The sequence below is a fragment of the Bos indicus x Bos taurus genome, chromosome 7 (assembly GCF_003369695.1).
Source record: "Bos indicus x Bos taurus breed Angus x Brahman F1 hybrid chromosome 7, Bos_hybrid_MaternalHap_v2.0, whole genome shotgun sequence".
Taxonomy (NCBI): Eukaryota; Metazoa; Chordata; class Mammalia; order Artiodactyla; family Bovidae; genus Bos; species Bos indicus x Bos taurus.
In genome coordinates, this window is record NC_040082.1 from 29,461,230 (window position 1) to 29,488,154 (window position 26,925).

Genomic DNA, 26,925 nt, shown 5'->3' on the forward strand with positions numbered 1-26,925 from the left:
ACATTTTAATTAAAATGTCATTAAAATTGAACTTAATGACATTTTAATTGTAATTCCAGTTGGATAAATAGAGAATTTTGTTTAAAATCCATTACCATATGAAACTCTAAAACAGTGCTTTAAGTTCTTATCATGCTCTTCAAAATTCAGAAAAGAGAATTAAAACGAAAGTACTTACTTTCTCAAAATATTCAAATGGCAACTTCTCTTGTAGCTTTAAGTGTTGTTACCAACTTGTAATTAAACTTAAAGTCTAAGCTTTGGATCCAGGCCATGAGGTGTAATTAAAAGCACTCTGGCTTTAGAAATGGACAGGCCTGGGCTCAAGTCCCACCAAAAGCAAGGCAGTAAAGCGAGGAAGGGAAAATGGACACTGAAGCCAGTAAAAAAATGTCCTAAAGCTCTTTTCCAATAAGCAGAAATGCTATGGAAACGCCTGCACCTCACGCGCTGACTGAGATGGAGAACTCACTTGAATGAGGAAGGTGACAGGCTGTGCACATGATGAAGTTATGCCAGGACAATCCGACACCAACCACACATCACAACAATGCACTCACACGAGCAGGCAAAGTAAGAAAAGACAAGTGAGTGAGTGGTAAGGACTGCCTTTGGCACATCAGGGTCTAAATTTTATACAGTAATCCTGAGAGGAGAAAAGACTGGATACCTGAGCAGCTTTACTGTCCACATGTGTAGAGATGTACCACTTTGATGTAGAGAGGGTCTGGGATGCTAAAATTGACTGCAAAGTGCTTTCCCATGTATAAGCACATCTGAAGTGACAGGCTGCAAAGTATCTGAACTGTCCAAATAAAAGCTAAAACCTAGGGTGCTTTTTGTTGCACATAGAAGATTTTATTTCCAAGATGACAGCTTCATTTTAGTCCATTTCACCCACACTTGGAAGGGGAAAAGGGTTTCCTAGGAAATTAACCATGCACCATTTCTTATTCTGCCTTTGCTTTTCTAATTAAGGATTCAGGTTTGTGGCTGCCTTTCCAGCCAAGTTCACTCCGAACTGGCAGACTCAACTCTCTGGGACTAGGACTTGAGCTCTGGAGTTCAACAGTTCTTGGTTCAAGTCCAGGTTCTACCACTTAGAAGTGCTGTGACTTTCGGTGCTTCATGTCTGGGATTCAACTGTAAGATATAGACAATATAGACAGCAAGTTCGAGTTGGCCTGTAGAGTAGGTGTCCAGTAAATTTTCGTACCCTCTCCTTTCCATTTACAGAATCTTCCTCCCAGGTGTCTGCTGCATCAGATGAAACTTTGCACCTGCTGCATTTAGTCATCTGTTTGACCACCTATCTATCTAGGCTTCCCTGTTGGCTCAGTGGTAAAGAATCTGCCTGCCAATGCAGGAGACGTGGCTTCAATCCCTGAGTCAGGAAGATCCCTTGGGGAAAGAAAATGGCAGCCCACTCCAGTACTCTTGCCTGGAGAATCTCATGGACAGAGGAGCCTGGTGGGCTGCAGTCCATGGGGTCACAGGAGTCAGGCAAGACTTGGTGACTAAACAACAACATCTATTTATCAATCATCTCCTTCTATCTATCTAGGGTGCTTTTGGATTAGAACTAAAGGCCATTTGGACACAATCTGAATTAAGAGACTCTTGCTTTCATATCAATCCATTTTCCATTCCAGTAGCTAATGGCTTGGTGCTATTCAGCCTGATATTGCCTGTATGCACACATGTATACCTGCATGTATAATGTAGCTGTTAAGTCAGATGATAACACTTTACTATAAATCTCTTAATTATAAGTGATGGATTTAGTACACCAATCTCTTCTATCTATGAACTGTCATTACCAAAAGTAAAACAACCCCAGTCTACTGTAACTTGAATTGAGGTACTTTTCTAGCTACTGTAAGTATTATACGTGAATTTTGAGGGACCCCTGTTTGAGATCATTAGAGGAAGAGGGTGCTGGGGATTGATAAAAGGGATAAAAGGAAAGTGAGGCTAACAGGGAGGTGGGGTTAGAGTTTTTGAGGGAAGACGTGGAGGAGAGGAAGGAGCTGGGACCAGGGAAACCTGGGCTGTGACTGGTGCTGTGACTGCAAGTCTTGGCATGAACATGCAGGGCCAAAGCTCTGATTGGGGAAGAGAACCACACAGCATCTGCTCAGTTTTGTCTATCAAAACTACTCTGCATCTCCAAGCCACTGTCAGACTCAGGAATCAGAAGCCAAGACTCTGAGTCAAAAATCAGAGATGACAGGATGGATGGTCAGGTGGCAGAGAAACATCACTACATGTTTTATCTGCAGTGAAGCAAAAGGGATTCAAAGCAGCTCACTGAGGTTGTGGAAAAGAGAGACCAGACATTTCCAACGAGCTAAGGATGGTTCTCTGAATTTGAGTCATATAGGATCCATTGTTATTTATCTAAGATGTACAAGATGAAGTGCTTACAGCCTTTACTGACGTGCTGTACTTGTTTTTATTTTAATTACTATTTAGGAGCTGTCATGGGCCAGCTAGAGGTAAGGTCCACATCCCACTTGTTCCAGTTAGTGAACTGTCCTGCCACAGGGTTTTCAGGAGCCTGGCCCTCCCAAGACTGTCTCTGATGAACGGTCATTACCAAGGACCGGGCAGTAGGCCTGTGACGGCCTCTGAGAATATAATGAAGTGAGGCATGGGAATTCCTTGCATTTTTCCCCTCTACTCATTAGCTAACTCGCACTTCATATGTTTCCCGTGTGCTGATCTGAGCCATGAAGGGCCCCCTTCTCTCTCCACAACTCCCCTTTCAGGGTGCTAGCCTGCCTCAGGAAGGCCCACTGCTTATTTGAAAAAGCGGGGACACTGTTTGGCACAATTCATGCCCTGAATCAGTGAGGCAAAGGGGGCCCTTGCTTTATTTTGTGAAATGGTGAAATGGATATGAAGTCTATAAACTTGCACTGAATACGCACAAATAGAAAACAAGTAGGTGTCCTGTCAGCATGATGCAATTTAAAAACAGAATACAGTAGACTCTTAAGAAACAGATTCGAACTGTGTGGGTCCACTTGTATGCGGACTGTTCTCAATAGTAAGCGCTACCACACTGCACAGCCTGAGGTTGGTTGAACCCGTGGATGTGGAGGAACCACATACATCACAGGACCACGGGTACGGAGGGCCAGATGTAAGCTACACGCAAGTGTTCCACCGCATAGAGGGCTGGCGCTCCTAACCACCATGTCGCTCAAGAGTTGGGACTTCCCTGGGGGGTCCAGTGGCTAAGACTTCACACTCCAAATGTAGGGGACCCAGGTTCAATCCCTGATCTGGGAACGGGATCCCACATGCCTCAACTAAGAGTCAACTGTACTAGAAACAAAACATCAAAGGGTGTGAAGGCAAAAGTGTCTTCTGAATCAGGCTGAGGAAACACCCCCGTGTCTGGTACGAGAATGCTGCTTGCTTTCAGGGGCACCTGCTGTTCACCTCCATGAGGTACCACTCCAACTGACCCAACTCCACTTAGAGACAGGGCCCTGTGAACAGCGCTCCCAGGTGGCAGGGGACAGCTGGCAGCCACAGTGGGTGCTGTTCCGCAGAGATGAGAGAAGGGGAGTCCTGCCCCACTTCCTGTGTCCTGCTCTTGGAAGAACTGAACCACTCGATGGTGTTGGTACACATTTGCTTGCTTTGACCTGCAGGCCCACCTTCGAGTTTCTTCCCCTCAACATGCTCTATTTCCAAGGTTTCAAACTCTACTTGAAAGCATCAGGAGGTGCTGTTAATGATTTTTAAAGCTGGTGTTTAAAAAAATCCTTGAAAGTAATTACCGAGGCTACTCAATTACCTGTGCGTGCTTTGAGACCCAGTGACGGAGAACGTTCAGTACTCGATTGGTGGCTGTTCTACGTATAATAAACTCTTTGTCGCATGTTCTCTCGGAGTTGTTAAATCCTTGGGAGGAAAAGAAACACACATGTTGTAGTTAAAGCCAATCCCCGGGGACCTGGAAAAGGTCACTTATTTTGGGACACTGCTTAACGCCACTCACAAATGACACATCTTGGCAGAGGAGTAAGTGGCTTCAGCTGGTCGTGGATTCTGCTTACTTACCTATGATGCCCTCAGAGCTCACCACATAGTTATAGGTACAATTAAATGAATAACGTGCACATATTTATTAATGGCCACTGATTAAAGCTACAGATGGTCTAGTGACATTTCCACTTACGGCTGTCCTGTTGTATCACATAAAGCCAAGAAGGAGTTTTAACAAAGTATTTGAGCCAACATTAGTTTATACTTTTGCTCCAGAGTCATATAACCACAGGTATTTTCAATATTTGCAGATGGATAAGCTCATACTTCGGAGAAGGCAATGGCACCCCACTCCAGTACTCTTGCCTGGAAAATCCCATGGATGGAGGAGCCTGGTAGGCTGCAGTCCATGGGGTCGCAAAGAGTCGGACACGACTGAACGACTTTGCTTTCACTTTTCACTTTCATGCGTTGGAGAAGGAAATGGCACCCCACTCCAGTGTTCTTGCCTGGAGAATCCCAGGGAGGGGGAGCCTGGTGGGCTGCCGTCTCTGGGGTCGCACAGAGTCGGACACGACTGAAGCGACTTAGCAGCAGCAGCAGCAAGCTCATACCTTGGCTCACAGATGATATAAATACTTTGTTGTGCACTCACATATTGAGAAGCAGTATAGCACAGTGGTTAAGAACATGAAGGAGCTTCCCAGGTGGCGCTCGTGGTAAAGAATCCGCCTGCCGACACATGAGACGTAAGAAACTTGGGTTCGATCCCTGAGTCAGGAAAATACCTCGGAGGAGGGCATGGCAACCCACTCCAGTATTCTTGCCTGGAGAATCCCATGGACAGAGGAGCCTGGCGGGCTACAGTCTATAGGGTTGCACAGAGTTGGACATGACTGAAGCAACTTAGCACACAAGGAAGTAAGAACATGAACTCCACAGCCAGACTGGGTTCAAACCCCTGTCCTCCCACGACCTAAGTTACAGCTCCTCTTTGGTGATCAGCTTCCTCATGTCTTGAATGGAATGAGTGTATCAACTGCAGAGACTTTTTGGAGATTAAGTTAGTTAAGCATTTAGAGTGGCACTTGGGAAAACAGTGAGAGCGTAATAAATGTTAGCTATTACTACAACTCAGTTTTGGGTCAGAGTCTTCATCTCTGTGCCAGCCTATGTTTCCACCTTGGCCACCTCTTCACTATCAAGAAACTATTTTAATATTTTCTATTGATTCTCTATTTTAAAATATTTTGCTTTCCAATCATAACTAAGTGACTTGTTTCCTTTAAAAATGAATTCAAGGGGACTTCTCTGGTGGTCCAGTGGTTAAGAACCTGCATTTCCACTGCAGCGGGCCTGAGTTTGATTCCTGGTCAGGGAACCTTGATCCAACATGCCGTATGGTATGGTCAAAAAAAATAAATAAAATAAATAACTGCCATAATTTTTTAAAAAATGAATTCAAATCTCATGTAACTTCACTGGGAAAGTTCTTAAAAGTTGTCCACATTCACTGATTTCATTTCATCTCCTACTCACTCTACATCCTACTCCTAGCTTCTTATCCCTTCTTACCACCAAAATAGCCCCCACTAAACTCACCAATAACCTCCACATTTCTACAACCTATTCAATGGACATGAACTTAGGCAAGCTCCAAGAGATGGTGAGGGACAGGGAGGCCTGGCATGCTACAGTCCATGGAGTCAAAAAGAGTCAGAAACGACTTGGCAATTGAACAAACAACAACTTATCATCTCTCCATAGGAAATCTCATTTAATAATCACCTATAAAAAATTACTCTCATAATTACATCCTTAGTTTTCTTCTCTGGACTCTGGATCCATGAATCCAACTGCCTCTTAGATCATTCAAAAACCTCAAACTCAACACATGCAAAAGGAAACCCCCTGGCCTTTCCAGCAAACCTTATTCTCTTCTGGTGTTCCCCATCTCAGTAAAGGACCACCACCAGCCATCCAGTTATGTAAGCCTGGAACTTTGGAATAGTTCTTGGCCTGCCTCTCTGCTTCTCCTCGATAGTTCTCCCTGCTAAATAAATCTCAGTTTTGTCCATGTCTTTGTATTTACAAAGCCAAAACTGGCACTGAGCTCTAGCAATTCTTAGTCAGTCTCCTGACAACAGCCTCCTAACTAGCCTCACTGTCACGCCTGCCTCCTCAAATTTCTTCTCTTTTCTGAAGTCAGAAAGATCTTCCAAAGGGCAAATTAGATGTGCCCTTGCCCTGTTTAAAGCCCTTAATGACTCTCGGGATAAACACAAAACTCCTTAACACAGCCTTCAGCATCTTCCATGGTTCGGCTCTCAGCTCCCTTCCAGCCTTTTCTGAGACCTTATTCTTTTCACAATTTCCTCTTCCAATTAACCACCCTTCTTCAGTCCCTCATCCTCACCCCAGGGTCTTTGTACATTCTGCTCCATATCTGGCCCAATTATCACTTCGCTTTTCACTCAGTGAAAGCCACTCTTACTTCACATCCCCAAAAAAGCCCTTAAGGGCCTGAACTGGGTAACTCCGTCATTGCACATCTCACAACAACATGCACATTTATTTCCGGACACTGGCCATATTTGCAATTTTACGCATTTTATCTATATGATTATCTGATCAGTATTTGTGTCCTCCATGAAGACAGGGATTGGGTATGTTTTTGCTGAGCGTGAGCACTTATGTGGCATGTAGCAGAAGCTAGACACAATATATGTTTGCTGAATAAATGAATGCAAGCTTGTATAGTAGGAAATCAGTAATTACTGAATGTGCTATAAAGGTAAGGGTGATTGAATGAAAGACTGAATGGACAGTCCTCAGAGCCTACCAATGAGTTGGACCAAAAAGTGCATGCACTTCTAAAAGGCAGAGGTCCCTTCTCCATACTCCTCTTTGAACGTGGACAGGTGTCTTCCACCCACTAGAAGACACTGTCAGAGGATGCTGATGTGCTCTTGGTAAAATAGATATTTAAAAAAAACAAAACAAAAACTTTTTGATATTAAAATCTTAGAAATTCTGGGGAAAATATCATATCTTTTTAAATGCATGGCTGAGTTCTCAAGAAGATAAGGAATTTTCCAGAGTCAAACACAGAGAGACTTGAAAACAAGAACTAAGTCTCTGAACGACTGCTCTGAGAGGAGAGTAGGTTACCAGCCTTGCTAACAGGAGATGTAGATTGTAAATCCACGTGACTCAAGAGAAGAAGCCCCAGGGCCTTCAGGAAGTGTGGGTGACAGAATTGGAACTGACTCCCACATAAAGCTGGAATTCTCATCAGACCACCCCCTCTGCCTGAGAGAGAGGATTAGGAAAAGAAATTCTCCAGCCTGCACAAGGAGGAAGTTAAGAAACTTGCCTATTTTAGCCTGGATCTCAGGGGAGTGAATCCCCCTGCCGAGAATAGGTAACCACAGGCCCACCTCAGGTAGGTTTGAAGCCCAGAATGAACCATTACTGGGTGGCCATGGCCAGCAATAACTCTGGCGCCCTGACAAAAGCATACAAACCTCTCCAGAAAGACATGAGCTTACCCTCAGCCTTTACTGGATGACCAACAAGAAAGACCCTTAAGAAAAACTCACAATTCCAAAGCACAAAACAAATAAGCCATCCACCATAAACAAGGGTCCAGAGACACAGGGATCAGGAACTCCCCACCTCATCCCACCCCTCCACGACTACCAAAAATTTCAAATATCCTAAATTAGGATGCTTATAAAGACTAAAGATATAAAAGTGTGAACTAAAAACATGTGAAAAGAATTTAAAATATTTTAAGTTTTATAAGATCCACATAAAATGTCTTCAAATTAACAGAATTATTCTTTAAATTATTGCTGAAAAATAGACAAGTTGAAATTTAAAACACAGATTTGTTAGTCACTCAGCTGTGTCTGACTCTTTGCCACCCTATGGACTATAGCCCACCAGGCTTCTCTGTCCATGGAATTCTTCAGGCAAGAATACAGGAATGGGTAGCCATTCCCTTCTCCAGGGGAATCTTCCTGACCCAGGGATCAAACCTGGGTCTCCTGCACTGCAGGTGGATTCTTTACCTGTCTGAACTACAAGGGAAGCCCAAAACATGGATAGAAAAATATAAATAAACACGGGTTAGACCCAGTTAAATAAAGAAAGGAGCAAACTGTAAAAAGATCTGAAAATTTGCAACCTCATGGATGGTAGCCCACCAGGTTCATCTGCCCATGGAATATTCTAGGCAAAGAATATTGGAGTGGGTTAGCCATTTCCTCCTCCAAGGAGTCTTCCCAACCCAGGAATTGAACCTGTATCTCCTGTATTTCCTGCATTGCAGGTGGATTCATTACCCGCTAAGCCATCAGGAAAGCCCTAATCAGCTGCAATACAAAGAGCTAAAGAGGTAGAAAACAGGAAAGAGGGGAGATAGGTGCTCTGATTGGGAGCATGAACCCATGTGCAAAATTACATCAAGATCCCATGTATCAGCTTAGCACATAAGAGTCCCGTTAAGGCAATTTCAGTTCATGAGTAAGCTGTAACTCCACTAATAAAACTTGACCTTCAGGATTTACTGGAGATATCCCCTCAGAGAGATGGTTTATGTATCTGGTGTCGGGAATTTCTAAATTGGCAGTTTAAACATAATTGATAAGAGTACTTCTAAGATCAAAGATGTCCATCTGTTGATCAAGCAATGAAAGATGCCCATTTTTCACAGACTTTAAAGCTCTTTGATCAGAACAACCATTTTTTGCAACTTGCCAGACTTCCTCCTTATTGTAAGCCACCGTACAAGCTGGGGGCTGCTTGAGCAATATTTATTTCCAAATTGAAACATGAACCACACAGCCAATTGGTGGTGATACCCAAGTAGAAGCCAATCTGTCCTATAGTCATGGATCCACCCCCAAGGGGTTCTTAAGGCACTTTTTGTAAAACCAAACAGAAACTCTTTGTGGAGTTTTACAAATCTTTCCCTTTTCAAGTGTGACAGCCCAACCAAACTCTACAGATGCCAGGAGGTTTTATTTTACTAACATCACACGTGTGAAATACCGCCACCATGAAATTCTTGTCTTTCCAATTCATGCATGGTTTTTTTTCAGTTGTAGGCACTGGTCAGATGGGCTAATTTGGGCAACAAAAGTCATCTAGAAAAGTGGTAAGAAGCAAATCACCGTGTGTGTGAAGTTAAGAATGAGATTCAGCTTTATGGTCCTTCCCCCAGACACCTCATGAGTCATTCTCTCCCTTACAGCTGGTGGTACATATGACATCTCTCTCATTAAACTATACATTCCCTGGTGAAGGGATTTTATCTCAGGCATCTTTGTAGGCCCTTCAGTTTTGCACACAGGCACTCAGCAGTTATTTTTCTTAACAAAAACTGCATTCCTCCCAATGAAAACTATCAGAAAGTGTCTGCAGATCCTATGTATGTGAATTAAGGGCATTTTCCCACGATATTACTATGATGACTATGGATATGAGATCTATCACGAGCAGGCAGACAGTAAAAGTGGTGAGGAGGGATGCAAGGACATTTTAAAATATAGGAAAGCAGGAAAACTTTCCTTTTTTTTCTTCAAATGATGTGATAGTTAACTTCACTGCCTACTTTGTAAGAGGCAAGTAAAATAACAGTGAGATGGAAGTAAGATGGCATGTAGGTGGACTATGGGCTTGTTCAGTTAGAGCTACCCTGACGTTGCCAGGGGCAAATTGACAAAAAAAAAAAAAACAAGGAATTCTTGAACATGGTGAGGTATTTTAACCTGAAAAGTAGATCATCAAGAAGTGGACCACAGAGCTGTTGTGAAGACCAACAGAGCATCTTTAGGCCATCCTCTGACGTGGTGTGGAACGTCAATCAGGAAGACCCAAAAAGCACAGAGAGAGTGCTGATGGCAGTGGTCCAGGGGGATGGGGTGCCTGGGAGCAAAAGTAATGTTAACTATTGTTTATTTTAACCACACTTCTAGAAACTGTTTCTTATTGTGTTTTTATCCCCAGTACCTGGCATTGCAGGTCTTAATAAACATAGGTTTATTGAATGAATGCATTGAGATCACTTTAATGATTACATCGGTGGGGGAATTAAGAAAAAAGCCACAACAGGGGAGAATAATTTCTCATGTTATACAAATGAGACTCAATCTCTCCAATAACATCAATGTTATCCATGTGCTTTACTTTATCCAGTAAATATCTTTCTTTAAAAATTGTATGTAATATAAAATCATATAATTTGTTTGTACATTTCTACATACTTGGCTTACAACTGTATTTCTACTTTTTGGTTGTTGGCATAGAAAGATCATCTGTATTTATTGCTGCCTTATGCCAGGCACTGTGCTAGCAGCTTTACAGGTAGTCTGTACTTTAGCCCTTGTCATAATAACAATTGCCACTTATTGCCTGCCCAGCAAGTAACAAGTATTGGGCCATAAGTACTACGTGTGTGTGAAAGTCACTCAGTCACGTCCAACTTTTTGCCACCCCATTGCCTATACAGTCCATGGAATTCTCCAGGCCAGAATACTGGAATGGGTAGCCTCTTTCTTCCCCAGGGGATCTTCCTGACCCTGAGATCGAACCCAGGTCTCCCACATTGCAGGTGGATTCTTTACCAGCTGAGCCTCAAGGGAAGCCATTTAAGTAACGTGGTCAACAAGAATTCTTCAGCAACAAGACCAACTGAGTAGAGTAAATGTTGCTTTCCCCACTTACAGACAAAGAAACAGGAATTCAGAGAGGTTAAGAAACTTGGCAAAGGTCACATAGTTAATAAGTGCAGGGGCTTCCCTGGTGGTCGGTCCAGTGGTTAAGAATCCACCTCGAAATGCAGAGGATGTCAGCTTGACCCCTGGTCTGGGAAGACCCCACAAGTTGTGGAGCCATTAACCCCATAGGCCCCGCTACTAAGCCTGACCTCTGGAGCCTGTGAGCTGCAAGTACTGAAGCCTGCATGTCCTGGAGCCTATGTTCTGCAACAGGAAAAACCAGTGCAAGGAGAGGCCCGCACACCGAAACTAGAGAGCGCCAGTGCACAGCAACGAAGATGCAGAGCAGCCAAAATAAACAAATAAATGAACAATAAAATAAGCGGCCGATCCACCACCTGAGCCCAGGTCTGTCCATTTCCAAAGCCAGAGTGCTTTTAATTACACCTCATAGCCTGCATCCAAAGTTCAGACTTTAAATTTTATTTACAAGTTGGTAAATACTATTAAAGCTCCAAGATAAGAAGCCATTTGAATGTTTTGGAAAAGTAAGTGCTTTCCTTTTAATTCTTTCTAAATTTTGAAGAACTATAAGAACATAGCATCATTATAGAGTTTTACATGATAATGGATTTTAAACAAAAACTCTTATCTAATCAGAATTTAATTTTTCTCAAAATGTATACTTTCATCAAATTCATTACATTTCTTACGTGACCTTCACATAGACCAGGGCTTTTAAAACTTCCAGACTTGATCTATTAATGGGGAGTGAGATCAATTTAGTGGGTTGTTGCCAGCTTTAAACAATGAAACAGATGAAAACTGAGTAGACTGTATATAGTGAGAGTGCGTATTCGTCAGAGAAAATCTTATACCAATTGTGTGTGTGTGCATGTGTGGGTCAAAATGTAAACTGTATTTCTTAAGAGTGGGTTGCAATAAAAGTCTGAAAGTGACTAATATGGACAATCTGATTATGAGTATTATGTTTAAACTACCTGTATTAATTTCCCAGAAATTCTAGAAAACTAAGTCTGTTCTTTACTCTGAAACAAGTCTGAAGGAACAAGCAGAGGATACTCCTCCTCTGTTTCTGGTCTGTTCTCAAGCTGACTCCAAGCAGTTCTCACTCCTTTGGGGACATAATTCTCTCCCACGGTTTTTCTACATATTCCAACCTGACACCTTGAGTTCCATCATTTCCCCAAATCCTTCATTCCTTGAAAGAAATCTTTCTTACATTTCCATATGAATGACACATTCTTCTCTCATAAAAAAATATCCAGAAATAAAAAAAATTTTTTTTCTCTCATGCTCCTCCCCATCCCAACTTGCCTTTTAGTTAATGGAACAGCCACGGTTTCTGTTTCTTGGGTGGGAAACCTCACTCCTCTCTGTATTTCCTTGGTTCTTCCCATTCAGTCAACAAACACTGTTAACTTTTTGGTAGCATCTGTCAGACTGATGCCTTTCTTCTCTAGTCTCCTGCTATAACCCTGCATCTAGGCACCTCACACATGGGTTGTAGCTTCTTATCTCCTACATGTTCCTGTTTCCCCATTCTCTCTGCCTTCTATTCATCCTCATCCATAATTCAGTTATCTCATCAATATCTATGTTCCAGGTGCTGTGTAGAAATATTGACAGTCGTGTCCTGAATATCTGTGTTCACAGGTCCATTGTCCTGTGAATAATATCTATGTTCACCTGGTGAACAAGAGATGTGGCCCCTGCTCTCATGAGCTGGTTTTTTTAAATGGAGAGAAGACAGCCTTCAAACAAGTAAAACACCAAAGATGTGTAATTCGAAATCCTGCAAATGAGCAAGGCACTGTCTCTCCAACAGTAACTGCAAATATCCCTCTAATTTGTTATTGCTCCAGCACCAAGTACTTCTAATGTCTCCCTATTGCCCACTGAACCAAGTCTAGAATATTTTCCTAGTTATGAAGGGGCTTTATGAGTTGTAAACTAAAAAAAAAAAAAAAAAAAACTAATGCAGACAAGCAGATTTGCACATACACTGTGCTGAACATCATGATAACAGCATTCCCTCAGTCTATAAACTGACAGACTCATTTTTGAGAGATAATCTAGAATAATAGCTACAGTTAACAGAAATTGAACCTTAGTTCGTACATAGTAGGATGTTTGCTGTAGTAATATACCAGTACTTTCAATTACTCCCATTTTAATGGTCTCTTTCCTGGCAATCTTTTGTTTGCAAAAGGACAGAACACCCAATTCAAACTGAAACAGGAGGGAAGGGGGCAGGTCACAACCTTTAAAAGACTAACAAAGCCCAAGGACATGACAAAGACTGGTAGAACCAACTGGGTCCAAGATGGCAGAAGATCTCACTTCTACTAGACCTTGAGCCTCATTAGACACTTATTGTGATACCGTAATACACTAGCATGCTAAATGACACACCTACCAGTTCTGAGGCTAACCAAAAAAGGTCAAAAAGTGGGCGATGGCCCAACTCCTGGAAAATTCTGCCCCTTCCCCCCAAACAATTGTAATAATCCTCCCACTCATTAACCTATGAAATTACCCAGCCCATAGAAACTAACCACACCATATTTCAGGGCTGCTCTTGCCTTTTAAGGAGGCCCACAGTCTGTAGAGTGTGTTTCTCTCTAAACAAATCTACTTCTTACCTATCATTTCATTTCTGAATTCTTTCACAACAAAGTGAGAACCTTAAATTCACCAGCAACAAAACTGGCTTAAAAGGGAATTGCTGTTTTATACTGGGGATAGTTCTAGACTCAGATCCTGTTTGATTCAGACTACATGTTAGTCTGGTCCACGTCTATTTCTCTTCAGTGCTTTTATTCTGCTCTCATTTCCAGGTAGCAAAAATGGGTAAGGCCTTGTTAATCATATCATCATATTACCTCATATAACAGCATCCAGAGGATGACAAGGCATTCTTTTTGGTAGCTTCCACTAAAGATAAAGAAATGTGTAACCTAGAAATCCTCTAAAATATCTTTGCGTTTCATTGACTGCATCATATGCCTTCCTCAAATTGATCCCTATGGCAATAGTGGGGAGGTGTCAGAGATGGCAGGGAGATGTGTGTGTGTGAGTCTGGAGGAGGTAGCTCCCACTCAAAGCACATGGCCAGAAATGTGAAAGGCCCTTTCTCAAAGGTGTTATAGGGCAAGACATTGATGAGGCAATGAACAAATTCTACATAGTGAGATTTTTCTAAAAATTTGTCTATAAGTGTGTCCTTATCTTTCAAGTTGTTAAGTTCTTCTCTTTACTCTGTTTAACCTGAGATTTTTTTCTAAGTGCGATTAATTGCAATAAACACATCCTTAAATAATAGAATGAGGAAAAGAAGTTCAGCAGGTCTATATCATCATTCGTGATGAAAAATACATGAAGAATGGCAAAATCAATATCTTCCCTTTGCTTTCACCTTTCAAGAAAATCAGTAAGATTTTCTTGACTAAGATTGTCAGCTGAACTGTTCTCATGGATTTTAAAAAAAATATGTGCTGTTTAGATTCTTGAAGAAATGGTTATATACTAAATTTAAAACAAAACTTATTGAGAACCATTGGGTGTTACTTCTTTTAATTCTCACAATTGTATAAAACAGATTCTTTGTCTTCACAGATGAGGAAACTGAGGCTCAGAGAAGTCCAATAGTTACTGAAGGTCACAGATGGTAAGAGCAAAGCCAGGATTTATGGTGAGGTCATTGGATTCTAAACCCCAGCCTCTTCCCACTGAGACACGAGACGTGCTGGCTGCCCGTGTTTATTGCTGTGTAAGCTCCAGGCCTCCCACTGTGGCTGCCATCAGTTTTTGTGCTGACATAGAGATACATCAAGGACACATAGCCAGTATGGAGGGAGATGGAGACTTCTGCCAAGGCAGAATGGGGTCCTTTGAGGTGTAGGTAAGAAGTGAAGCCAGAAAGTAACCAAATTTAAATGAGTTGTCAAGAAAACTGCTGTGGCAAGAAGAAAAGAGATAGTCTAGAAACTGAGAAGTGATAATGATTTGTGGGAGCCAATAACATGAACCACTCAAAATCAAAATATGGCAATCTATTAAAGGAAATCAAGAAATCTAACACTCATGGTCAGAGTTTCTTGATAGAAAAACCAGTATTACCCAGGCCTTGGAAAATACAGTAAATGCTCTAGAAATGGTTAACATAACAAACAACAAAAAACAAAAAGAACAAAACTTTAAATTTCCCAATTATTTCCTTTTTGGCCCAATTTCATAACCAACTGTCTGGAAAACAAGGAGGATGATTCTTCAGTTAGTCTGAATTCTCTGATGGTTGTCTGCTACCCCTTCCGGATAATAGGCAGCTCACCAGCGTGACGTGGAACAACATTCCCGTCCTTGTATTAGGCAACATCTCCCCACAAACCCAAACGATGGTAATTTTCCAAAGCCTTCTACATTTCTTTCTACAGAAGCCTATATACACGCTTAGAAAAGCTTTTCCACGGGGGTAGGGGGTGAGGCAAGGAGTGACAGCTCCTGATTCTGGGAGGTGTATCGAGTGTGTATACAGTGCTGGAGGAGCAGGCACTGGTGTGTGCTAGGAGAGGGGACAGCCACTGAATGAGCTGAGCTGTTCCGAAGAAGCCACTGCAGAGAATTTTTAGAGACGGCTGGGGAGGGGGGATAAAAACAGGCCCTTTTTCCCCCCTCAAATGTTAACATTAGACTGTACACAAAAAGTTTCAGTGTATTAAAACGATAGATTCTGCCAGTAGAAAATGAAACGTACCTTGGGAGAGAGGGTGGAAGCCACAGAATACAAAGAGAGCCCATTTTATCAGACACAAAATACTGACTGAGAGTCTTTGTGCCAATCTCTTTCACAGGAACTGGGGTACAGCGGTGGACAACAGGAAGCTAATTAGCTGTTTACAGGAATTTATGCTCTACTGAGGGAGACAGAAATTACAAGTAATAAATCATGTCAGTGATATTATCTATAAACAAATGAATAAGGTAAATTCAGATATTGAAAAGAAGAGCTATGTGGGAAGTAAACAGGCATGTGTGTGTGTTGTAAGACAGAGAGACAAAGAAAGACAGGCAGAGATAGAGAAAGAAAAAGAAACAGGGACACACACAGGAAGAGAGAGAACATTTGTTAGGCTGGGTTGGGAAGGCCTCTGTAAGGAGGGGACTGGGACAGGTGAGCTGGGACATGAACAATGGAAAGGAAACAGTCATATGAAGATCCAGGGGAAAAGCGTTTCAAGCAGAACAGTGAATGAGGAGGCCATGAGACAGTCAGCCTGATGGAGGCCCAGAAAGCGGCCTGTGTGGCTGGGGCCCAGTGAATATGGGATCCAGAGAAAGACAAAGTTGGAGAGCAGGCAAGACAACTGAGCATCTCCCAAGTCAAGCGAAAGAGCTGGATTGTCTTCTCGGGTACCAGGAAGCCACCAGAGGGTCCTGTGCAAGGGAATCGTGACCTTGTTGACACTCTGAACAGGTCACTCTGGCTTCCTTAGGTAGTATGCACAGGAGTGGGCAAAAGTGGAGTGGGAGAGACCAGGAATGAGGCAGTAAACCAGGGTTGGACAAAGGCTGGGGCAGGAATGGTAAGAACTGTTGGAAACGGAGGAGCTAAGACTTACGGACGGACTAGATGTGGAGGTCTGCAATGATCTGAACAGTGCTCTCCCAAATTCACATTCACTCAGAACCTGTCAGTGTTAGCTTATTTGAAACAGGGTCTTTGCAGGTGTAATCAAAGTAAGATGTCAAACTGGATTAGGGGGAGTCTTAAATCCAATGACTGATATGGTTATAAGAAGGAAATTTGGACACAAACACACCCAGAGGAAGAAGGCCCCGTGACAACAGAGGCAGAGAAGAGAGTTCTGCTGCTACAACACAGGGAATACCAGGGACTGCCAGCAGTCAGCAGAGGCTGGAAAAGGCAAGGCGGACTCCTTCTCTAATGCCCTTGGAGAGCATGGCTGGGCCGCCACCTTGATTTCAAATTTCTAGCCTTATCATACTCCTTTCCCAATGTGGAACAAGTCCATTGTTCCAAGTCCAGTTCTAATAGTTGCTTCTTGATCTGCATACAGGTTTCTCAGGAGGCAGGTAAGTAAGTGGTCTGGTATTCCCATCTCTTTAAGAATAGCGTGGACAGAAGAGAGTAAAATTCAGATTTCAGATTTGTTTCATGAAAGAACAAATTTCTGCTATTTTTAGTCAATCATTTGAAGTCATCTATTACAGCAGCGCTAAGAAGCCAATGTGAGGTCTAAAGGAAAGGGAGGAATCAGGAAGAGTCCCATGGTTTGGGGACTGAGCATCTGGATTAGATGATGATGTCATTTCCTGAAACTGGGTTATAGGGAGAAAATCCAGAGTTTGGTTTTAAACTGAAAGATGCCTCTTTTAGACATCTAAGTGTCTATGTCGAGAAGGCTCTTAGACATAACAGCCTGAAATTCAAGTAGAATGTTTCAGACTGGAAATGTAAATTGGAGAGTCTCAAGCATTTACAAAGTACTTAGAATCATAAGGCTACATGAGTAGAGAGTGTGTACAGGGCAAAAGGCCAGGAGAGCCTTGTGATCCCAAGACCCACAGAGATTTTATAAAAGATGAGACAGCAAAGGAGATCAAAAAGGGAAGGAGAGCAAGGTGAAAGGAAAATCTGGCACATGTGGTGTCATGGAGACAAAGAGGACAAGTGTTTCAACATGGAGGATGCCATCAGCTCCGCCATATGCTGCTGAGAGGTAGACTAAGATGAGGGCTTTGGCTTCAGCAAGATGTAGGTCCTAGGTGACAAGATAACAGTCACTTCAGAGTGAAAGTCCAAGAGAATAGGTGGAGGGGAAATGGAGGTGATGGAGGGGAGACATCAGGCAGGCTCACTCTTGCGAGATGTTCTGCATTGAAAACAAGCTGTGAAATGGAACAGGAGCGGGTAAAACTGATGATATAAGGACACACTGGTATGCCAAGGGGGATGGCTGGCTTAGGGAGAACTGAGGATGACAGAGGCAAAGGAAGGAACTGCATGAGAACAGTTCTTGAGTATGTGGAAGGGGAGGGGTGGACCCAACAGCAGGGCAAGGGTTATTCTTCCAGACCCAAGGGAAGAAGGCAGAGGATGAGTCCAGGGGCAGAGGGCTGGTGAAGTTAGTGGAGGAAAGAGGTCATCCTTTCTGTTTTCACTGTGAAGGAGGAGAGACGCTCACCAGTAAGCTAGAAAGGGAGGTGGAGATCTGAAGAGAGGAGAGGAGAGGATGAGAAATCCTGGTGTGTGAGGCAGTGACTTTACCAGGATGACCTGGCGGCACAGAGTGCCCATGTGAGATCTGAAAACGGAGGGTTAGTCTGGGCAGCCCAGCTCTGCCAGCCTCTCCAGAGAGCAGCTCCACTCTGTGAATACCAAGTCCATCTGATCCTGTCGATGTTTAGTAAAGGTCCTGGTAGCTCCAGGCTCTGTGCCTTTGATCACACCAGCAGAACATGCCAAGCAGGCTTCTGCTTTTCCTCACGTGCCCTGGAGGCGACCGCAGAAGGGGGCGGAGGGTCAGAATGCAGGCTTTCAAGCCTGCAGGGGCTCTTTCATTTAAAATTCTGTGCCTGCTTTGAAACTTACAGGAAGCTCAGGGAGGAGAAAATCACCACCACCCCACTGTGTACTGAAGTGTGCAGTTTAAAGACATCCCCCAGGAGTTCAGACAGATTCTGAGCAGCTTGCCACACTGTTCTACTCCAGTGGATTAGTTTAACAGCACTGACGGATGGATGATTCAGCCCTGGCCCCTTATGCCAACAACTTCGGATCCATCACCTAGTCGCAGAGGGCAGTGTCAAACAACTCACAATGCTAATAACGGTGCAGTATGGCATTGTTAAGAGTACTGAGACATACGCCGCGGGGATGGTCCGGTTCCTTCACCCTCAGCGCACCTTGCCACCTGTGACTTGAAGACTGCAGTTGCAGTCTGAGACACCTTAGAGCCCCTCTTCAAAATTTCCCTGCCACTCCATCCCCACTCTTTTCCTTCCCCATGGAGAAAGCAGCAAATGTGATATAAGGACTAGCAAATTGGAGATGTTTTAACGGACTTACCTTACTGAGTTGCTTTGGAAAAGTGCCTTCGCCTCTCAGGGTCTCAGTTTCCTCTTTGGCATCACACAGAGCATTACTTTGCCAGCAAAGGTCCATCTAGTCAAAGCTACGGTTTTTCCAGTAGTCATGTATGGATGTGAGAGTTGGACTATAAAGAAAGCTGAGCACCGAAGAATTGATGTTTTTGAATTGTGGTTTTGGAGAAGACTCTTGAGAGTCCCTTGGACTACAAGGAGATCCAATCAGTACATCCTAAAGGAGATCAGTCCTGGGTGTTCATTGGAAGGACTGATGCTGAAGCTGAAACTCCAATACTTTGGCCACCTGATGCGAAGAGCTGACTCGTTTGAAAAGACCCTGATGCTGGGAAAGATTGAAGGCAGGAGGAGAACAGGACAACAGAGGATGAGATGGTTGAATGGCATCACCAACTCGATGGACATGAGTTTGAGTAGGCTCTGGGAGTGATGGACAGGGAAGTCTGGCGTGCTGCAGGCCATGGGGTTGCAAAGAGTCGGACATGACTGCGCGACTGGACTGAACTGAGAGCTTATGTAAATGCTCCTAAGGTCCCTTCCTCAGGGTCTCCCTGGACAAAGCTCAGGTCTCCCACCAGGTGTCTGACACCTTCTCTTCCTTGACAGCATCAATTACCTGCCTCCTCCCCTCCCCACGCCTTTTCTCCAGCATCTCAATCTCCATAGATCCTCCCCTCGGCTTACAAAGGCCTCTCCTCAACGCTGCCAGTCCTTCACATGTGAGAGTGCACACTGTCTTTCTTGCTTATTCCTAGAATTGTAAGCAGGCACAGCTTTCAGCAGGAGAAATAAAGTGCCGCTTTGCCCCAGTAATCCACCTTTGGTAAATGTGGGCAACACCAATTCCATATATCTGACTGCATCTGTGATTTTACATAAGGCCCCCTTATGACCACAACCCCATCCCTTTTCTTTGAGGTTCTGTGACACTGAGCTGCACCAGGTGGCCCCAAGTGGCACAGACAGAACCAGATCAGACTGTAGCAAAGGGTGATGGGGCTCCTAAGAGTCAAGTCACCAGAAGAAAGGAGAAATCTGAATTGATACCCAGAGTAAGTTCTGGCACTTAGGAAAAGGGTAAACCATGTGGTCTGGGCAAATCAGCAGAGACCTGCAGCAGCCCCAGGGGTGGCCGTATAGAGAGTAGGGTTCACGGGAGCATCTCTGTGGATTGGCCAAATCTCCCACAATAGCAGCAGAGACACTGAAGAGGCCCAGCAAGTGGGGCCTTAGGCAGTTAGAACTTGACATTGACCTAGAGAAGCACCAGCAGGCAAGTGAAGACAGGGAAATGCAGCACCTGCGATTCTTAGAAATATTCCCAAGGAAGCCTATGAATGATGGATATTCCAATATTAATCCATACTGGATGTGAGGTGGAGGAGGCGGTTCTTAAACTGATTTAACTCAAGTTATTCTCTGGTTGCTCAGCTGGTAAAGAATCCACCTGTAATGCAGGAGACCTGGCTTCGATCCCTGGGTTGGGAAAATACCCTGGAGAAGGGAACGGCTACCCTCTCCAGGATTCTGGCCTGGAGAATTCCATGGACGCAAAGAGTCAGACACAACTGAGTGACTTTCACTTCATAAGAAGAAATCAGGCCTCACTTTGAGGCTCCATGCTGGAAGCCTGGGGCACTGGATTAGGTTTACATCTCCCTTCATTCAGTAATGTAATTTCACTCAGATGGGAAAGGATTAGCCTATAATGTGATTCAACTCCTCAGTCAGGAAGATCTCCTGAAGAAGGGAATGGCAACCCACTCCAGTATTCATGCCTGTAGAATTCCATGGACAATTCCAATATTTTTAAATGCACTTTATCACCGTGGATAAATATACCAACACAGACTGGTTCCATTTGTTCTAAGACGTTGGTATTTCCTGAGTCTGGAGGTTCCTGAACCTCCCTGCCTCAGAATTTACCACACTTCTCCTCCCATCCCATGCTCCCCGGGGTCTGTAACCACAAGACTTGAGGTGCCATTAAGTACTTTCAGTTCAGCAACTGAGGACTCAGCAGAGAGGCTTGTCCACAGCTGTGAAACCTTCAACCCCAGGAAACGCCCTCCTCATGCAGGCGGGGTTGAACCCGGGCCCGTCCTTGGGGCCCGCTCCACCCTGGCTGAGGATTCTTGTCTCAGAAAGTGTTTCAGACAAAATCGATTTGTATAATATACTTTCAGCAGAAGACGGCTGCTCAACGCTCAGTGTCGAAAACTTTCAAACAGATCTCTAACGATTCTTAAAATGTGTTTGAAAGCTTCAGAATGTCTCATTGCCCTACCCAGACACCTTCACCTCATCTATGGAAGACTTTAACTCACATACAGGAATTTCACGGGGAACTTCTTCCCTTCAGAATCCATACTTGGCTGATCAGGTCAATGGCTAACTGGTATGCAACTGCCAGAAGGTATTCGAAGCTCCCCAAGAATTTCATTCGCTAAATCTGTGTTACTGTCACTATTCATCAGGCTAGAGAAAATCTTTTTAACCGCAAATTCTGAAAGTATGTTCTTTTTAACGTCCCAAGAAATGATTCAACAGTCTAAAAATGATTCCACAGTCTAGCAGATACTCATGCAAAAATATTTTCTACTGAATCAGGTCAAAGTATTTGATTAATATAAATACAAATTAACAAACCATATTGATTCCTAAACTTCATGAAGGTAGGACCTGTTTTTTTTTTTTTCATTAAACTTGTCCAAATTTTAAGGGTAGAGACCTTAATTCACACAGTGAATAAGTGTGGTACAGAGTTGTTTTGATTAGAAAAATAATTTTCCAAAAGTAAACTAACTTCTTGGACTTGAGGTTCTATTGAAAGACTGTAAAGGTTACTAAAGCTGTGAAGTAAATGTGCAAGTTGCTGAGAAGTTAGTCTATCCTGAAGAAGAAAAGATGGCCCTTGTGCTCATCTCTCAAATTCAAGCCAATGACTCTTACTCTTCAGAAGCAGGAGGTCTCTGGGTTAGGGAGGGTCTAGGGAAATACGTTACAGCAAAAGCATCATTCTCAGAGTTAAAACATTATGACTATATTATTTTATAGCTAACATTTACTCAGCGCTCACTTATGCCAAGGACTAAACTCATTTAAGCTTTCCAATAATCCTATGTCAGTTACCCTCACTTCATGGAAAATAATAATGATTAAATAATAATAGTAGTAGTGGTGGTGGCAATTATTTATACAGGGTTCATTACAGGCCAGGCACTGTACTAACACTTCACATGTATCTAACCCGCACACTAACCTCACGAGGCACCAGAGTTTTTGCACACACGATATCATTGGCTGCCATTCACACCAACTACAGACGTGACGGCAGCACTCAGGTTCTACTTTCCCCAACTCAGAGTCCCCCAGTGAGCAAACATGCCTGATGCCCTCAGCCAAGTCCAGCTCTCTGATTACACAGCATCTCATGCTGGGACACACGCTGGGTCTGTACTTTCCCGGGTCAGAAAAAAAGGGCTGTTTATTCTCAGCACAGGACTTGACGGGCAGACATATACACATAACTGGGGTCCCACAAGGACACTCTAATTGCATGTTTCTTTTGTAGCTAGACCACATATTGCACAAACATTGCTTGACTTGAAGACATTTTAAACTAGTGAGTCTGGTGGTCAAGAGAGGTGCATTTAGATTTGTGCCTATGGACTACTTCATTTTTGCATATTCTGCCAATACGTGTATTCATATCTGTACTTGAATTAACTATGGTTAAAAATAAACATCTTTTGGTAAGTATAAGTGATTATGTGTAAAAGTCTAAGATGGAGAGGGGGTTCCTTCATGTCTTCTGGGGCTGGAATGCTCAAAAGCTAAAAATTGTATTTCCCAGGTTCTCCTGCCATTCAGGTTCTGAATGCAAGTTAGAGCATCTGCTCAGGGTCTGGCAGGTGGAAAGGAGACCAAGGCCATTATCCGCTGCAGCAGCCATTTCTGCCAGCAGGCATGGCCACGGAGGCCAGCAGTGTCCCAGCCCACAGGCGCATGCTTCACAGAGGTAGGCAGCGGTCTTCTGATCACTGAAGTGGTGAAGTCACTGTCTTTTGGGGTCAGCAGTTTCCAAAAAGACCTCCTGTGTGCCCACCACCCTAAGGACCAGAAGAAGCAGCCCTTGGTGGGTCAGTTCTACGCCGTACCTCAGAAGTGATTTCCTGAAGCCCAGACTTAAGCCTGTTCCTTCCTCTGAACCCAATTCCCTGTAATAAATCTCTTCCCAAGGAAAACAGCTCATTTGTCCTCTACAACCAAACTTTCACAGATAACAGACAGCAAGCATTCAAAGCCAAAGGTCTAGGAATTAGCCTACGATACTCACTATTTGTGGTTTCCCTGATGGTTCCATGGTAAAGAATCTGCCTGCAGAGCAGGAAATGTGGGTTCAATCCCTCGGTCAGGAAGATCTCCAGATGAGAGCATGGCAACCCACTCTGGTATTTTTTTCCTGTTTTTTTCCTCTTAAATTTATTTATTTTTTAATGTTCAATTAAAACAGCATTTTTCACATTCAGAAGTAACTGGAGGCTCTTTAGTTTCATTATGCTGAAGCTTGTCTTTTAACAGAGTGCCATAATTTCTAGGTAAATATTCACTGATCAAAACTGCTTTACACATGTGAAGGAAGTAAAGAAGGAAAGAAGGAGGGAGGGAGGGAGAGAGGTCCCAGCAGAAGTAAGGAGACTTCATACAGAAGCTTCTCTCTCCCCCTGGGGACCATTCTGGGTGAATCACATACTCTTTGAGCCAATCTTTAGAAGTCAACCTGAAAGAGTTTTTAAAAACCTGTCTCTGTCTATGTTTGATGGCAGACCTGACCATTCCTTTATATGAAAACCAAACCATTGCAAAGGATTTTCTACAGATTCAGAGAAAAAGGCTGACTGACAAAAGAAATGAATTTAAATAGATGATACTGCATATCTGACTAAAACACAGGCAATGAGCTCACTGGTGCCAAGAATGCACATAGCAATTAGTAATCTTCATTATAAGGATTTAAATAAAGCATCTAATCTTTTGCACACAATTCATATACATAAATCTTTGTAAACAAGATGGAAAGACAGTACAGTAGGGACAAAACAATATATATACAAATATTTTGTCCAAGAGGTCCTCTCCAGCTCTATAATGTTCAGGAAGCTCAGCAAGTTAGAAAAACCTATGACTGGTAAATAACACATCCTCTCAAGGGCATACTTTTCACCTCTGGCTCCTGGAGACGCTAAGAGCCAGCTCTTATACTCAATTCCAAGGGTGAGGGTTTAATAGCATCTCAGTCATACAGTGTAGTCACTCATTAGAGCCTATTCCCCACCATCAGCCCAGAGAGTAGGCTGTTTTCTTTCAAGATCACACTTCGGAAATGCTCTCTGATGAGGGAAATGAAAGCAAATCAGCAGATCATGGTACTGGCCATCCCATGGCCCTCTTTCTCTCAGTATGACTAATTCTGTCACCAGCCAGATAATTTTCAGTTTCATGAAAGTCTGTCTGTGTATCAGGAATGCCAGTGGTTCTACATTTTACTCACTCACTCTCTTGGTAAGATGCTGTGGGCAATTATGCAGTAATCCCAAGATGAATTTAAATTGAATCCCTGACCCATCTGAGCTTCAGATCTCATGATGGGAATGCAATGATCACAGCAGACAACTGACACACACAAATACCCTCTTTTTAGCATATAAAGGGAGAAGGCCATGGCACCCCACTCCAGTACTCTTGCCTGGAAAATCCCATGGACGGAGGAGCCTGGTAGGCTGCAGTCCACGGGGTCACTAAGAGTAGGACACGACTGAGCGACTTCACTTTCACTTTTCACTTTCATGCATTGGAGGAGGAAATGGCAACCCACTCCAGTGTTCTTGCCTAGAGAATCCCAGGAACGGCGGGGCCTGGTGGGCTGCCATCTATGGGGTCGCACAGAGTCGGACATGACTGAAGAGACTTAGCAGCAGCAGCATATAAAAATCTTCAAAAGGCATGGGCAATTCTTTAAGCTTCAAATGAATTAACCTACCCTAGTCTCATATTATCAGAACTTTTAAAGAAGGCAGGAAACAAATACACACAATTAAAAGTTCCTTGCTTACCTACCTCTGAAATCACAGTCCCTAACATTTGGTTTCAGACACTCCAGTACTGATGGTGCTATAAAGCTTCCTTCAGAATTCTCAATAGGGTTTTCCTTATAGTAAGATCCCTGGGAGAGAGTTCAAAAAGACTTCACCTAACATGTATCAACTTTTGCTCTAGAGGGAAGAGTTCAAAGGTACAAGGTGCTTATAAAACTCTGCTCTGCTTTTAGCTGGAATAGTAGAGTCAGTTGTAAAATAAAATTTTCACTGGAGATAAAATGAGGATAAAATAGTTAAGCCAGTAAAGAAAAGAACAAATGAAAGCACATATAATTTTTAACAGATTTACTGAGATAATTTACAGGCCATGAAATTCATTCCCTTTAAGTGTATAATTCGCTATAATTCACTAATAGGTAGTAAATTTATAAGGTTGTGCAACCATGATCACAAGCCAATTACAGAATATTTCCATCGCCCCCCAAATATCCCTAGTGCTGATCTGTAGTCATTCCCTGTTCCCGCTCCCATGCCAGGCAAGCATGAATCTGCTTTCTTTCACCACAGATTTACTTTTTGACATTCACATAAATGGAATTATATTGTGTGTAGTTATTTGCATCTGGCTTCTTTCACTTAGCACAGGAGTCAGCAAAGTACCTGCTGTCTGTTTTTGTAAATAAACCTTTATTAGAACACAGTCATATTTAGTCATTTACATATTGTCTGTTGCTGCTTAGTACTACAAAAGCAGAGTTGGGACAATGCCACAGAGACTATATGGTCCACTAGCCTAAAATATTCACTATCTGACCTTTAAAGAAACATTGCTGACCCTGACTTAACATGATATTTCTGAGGTCTACCATGTTGTGATACTGAATTTTGATATTCAGTTTCAGAGTAATCCAAGTCTATGCCCTGACCAATAATGCTGAAGAAGCTGAAGTTGAATGGTTCAATGAAGACCTATAAGACCTTCCAGAACTAACACTCAAAAAAGATGTCCTTTTCATTACAGGGACTGGAATACAAAAGTGGGAAGTCAAGAAATACCTGGAGTAACAGGCAAATTTGGCCTTGGAATACAGAATGAAGCAGAGCAAAGGCTAACAGAGTTTTTCCAGAGAATGCACTGGTCATAGCAAACACCCTCATCCAACAACACAAGAGAAGACTCTACACATGGACATCACCAGATGGTCAATAATGAAATTAGATTGATTATATTCTTTGCAGTGGAAGATGGAGAAGCTCGATACAGTCAGCAAAAACAAGACCAGGAGCTAACTGTGGCTCAGATCATGAACTCCTTATTGCCAAATTCAGACTTAAATTGAAGAAAGTACAGAAAACCACTAGACCATTCAGGTAAAACCTAAATCAAATCCCTTACGACTATACAGTGCAAGTGACAAATAGATTCTAGGGATTAGATCTGATAGACGGAGTGCTTGAAGAACTATGGATGGAGGTTCATGACACTGTACAGGAGGCAGTGATCAAGAGAATCTCCAAGAAAAAGAAATGCAAAAAGGCAAAATGGTTGTCTGAAGAGGCCTTACAAATAGCTATGAAGAGAAGCGAAGGGCAAAGGAGAAAAGGAAAAATATACCCATTTGAATGCAGAGTTCAAAAAAATAGCAAGGAGAGATAAGAAAGCCTTCCTCAGTGATCAGTGCAAAGAAATAGAGGAAAACAATAGAATGGGAAAGACTAGAAATCTCTTAAAAAAAATTAGAGATACCAAGGGAGCTTTCTGTGCAAAGATGGGCACAATAAAGGACAGAAACAGTATGGACCTAACAGAAGCAGAAGATATTAAGAAGAGGTGGCAAGAATACATAGAAGAACTATATAAAAAAGATCTTCACGACTCAGATAATCACAATGGTGTGATCACTGACCTAGAGCCAGACATCCTGGAATGTGAAGTCAAGTGGGCC

The 26,925-nt window shown here is 42.9% G+C and overlaps 1 protein-coding gene across 3 annotated transcripts in view; it reads right to left on the reverse strand.

Annotated features, from left to right (window-relative positions):
* Positions 1-26,925, reverse strand: part of RASGRF2 (Ras protein specific guanine nucleotide releasing factor 2) — a 266,845-nt gene that overhangs the window by 50,584 nt on the left and 189,336 nt on the right. For all 3 annotated transcript variants that reach the window (XM_027545701.1, XM_027545703.1, XM_027545704.1), the window contains exon 18: positions 3,812-3,918. In XM_027545701.1, coding sequence (XP_027401502.1) covers positions 3,812-3,918 — 107 coding nt within the window. The remainder of the gene's footprint in view (positions 1-3,811; positions 3,919-26,925) is intronic.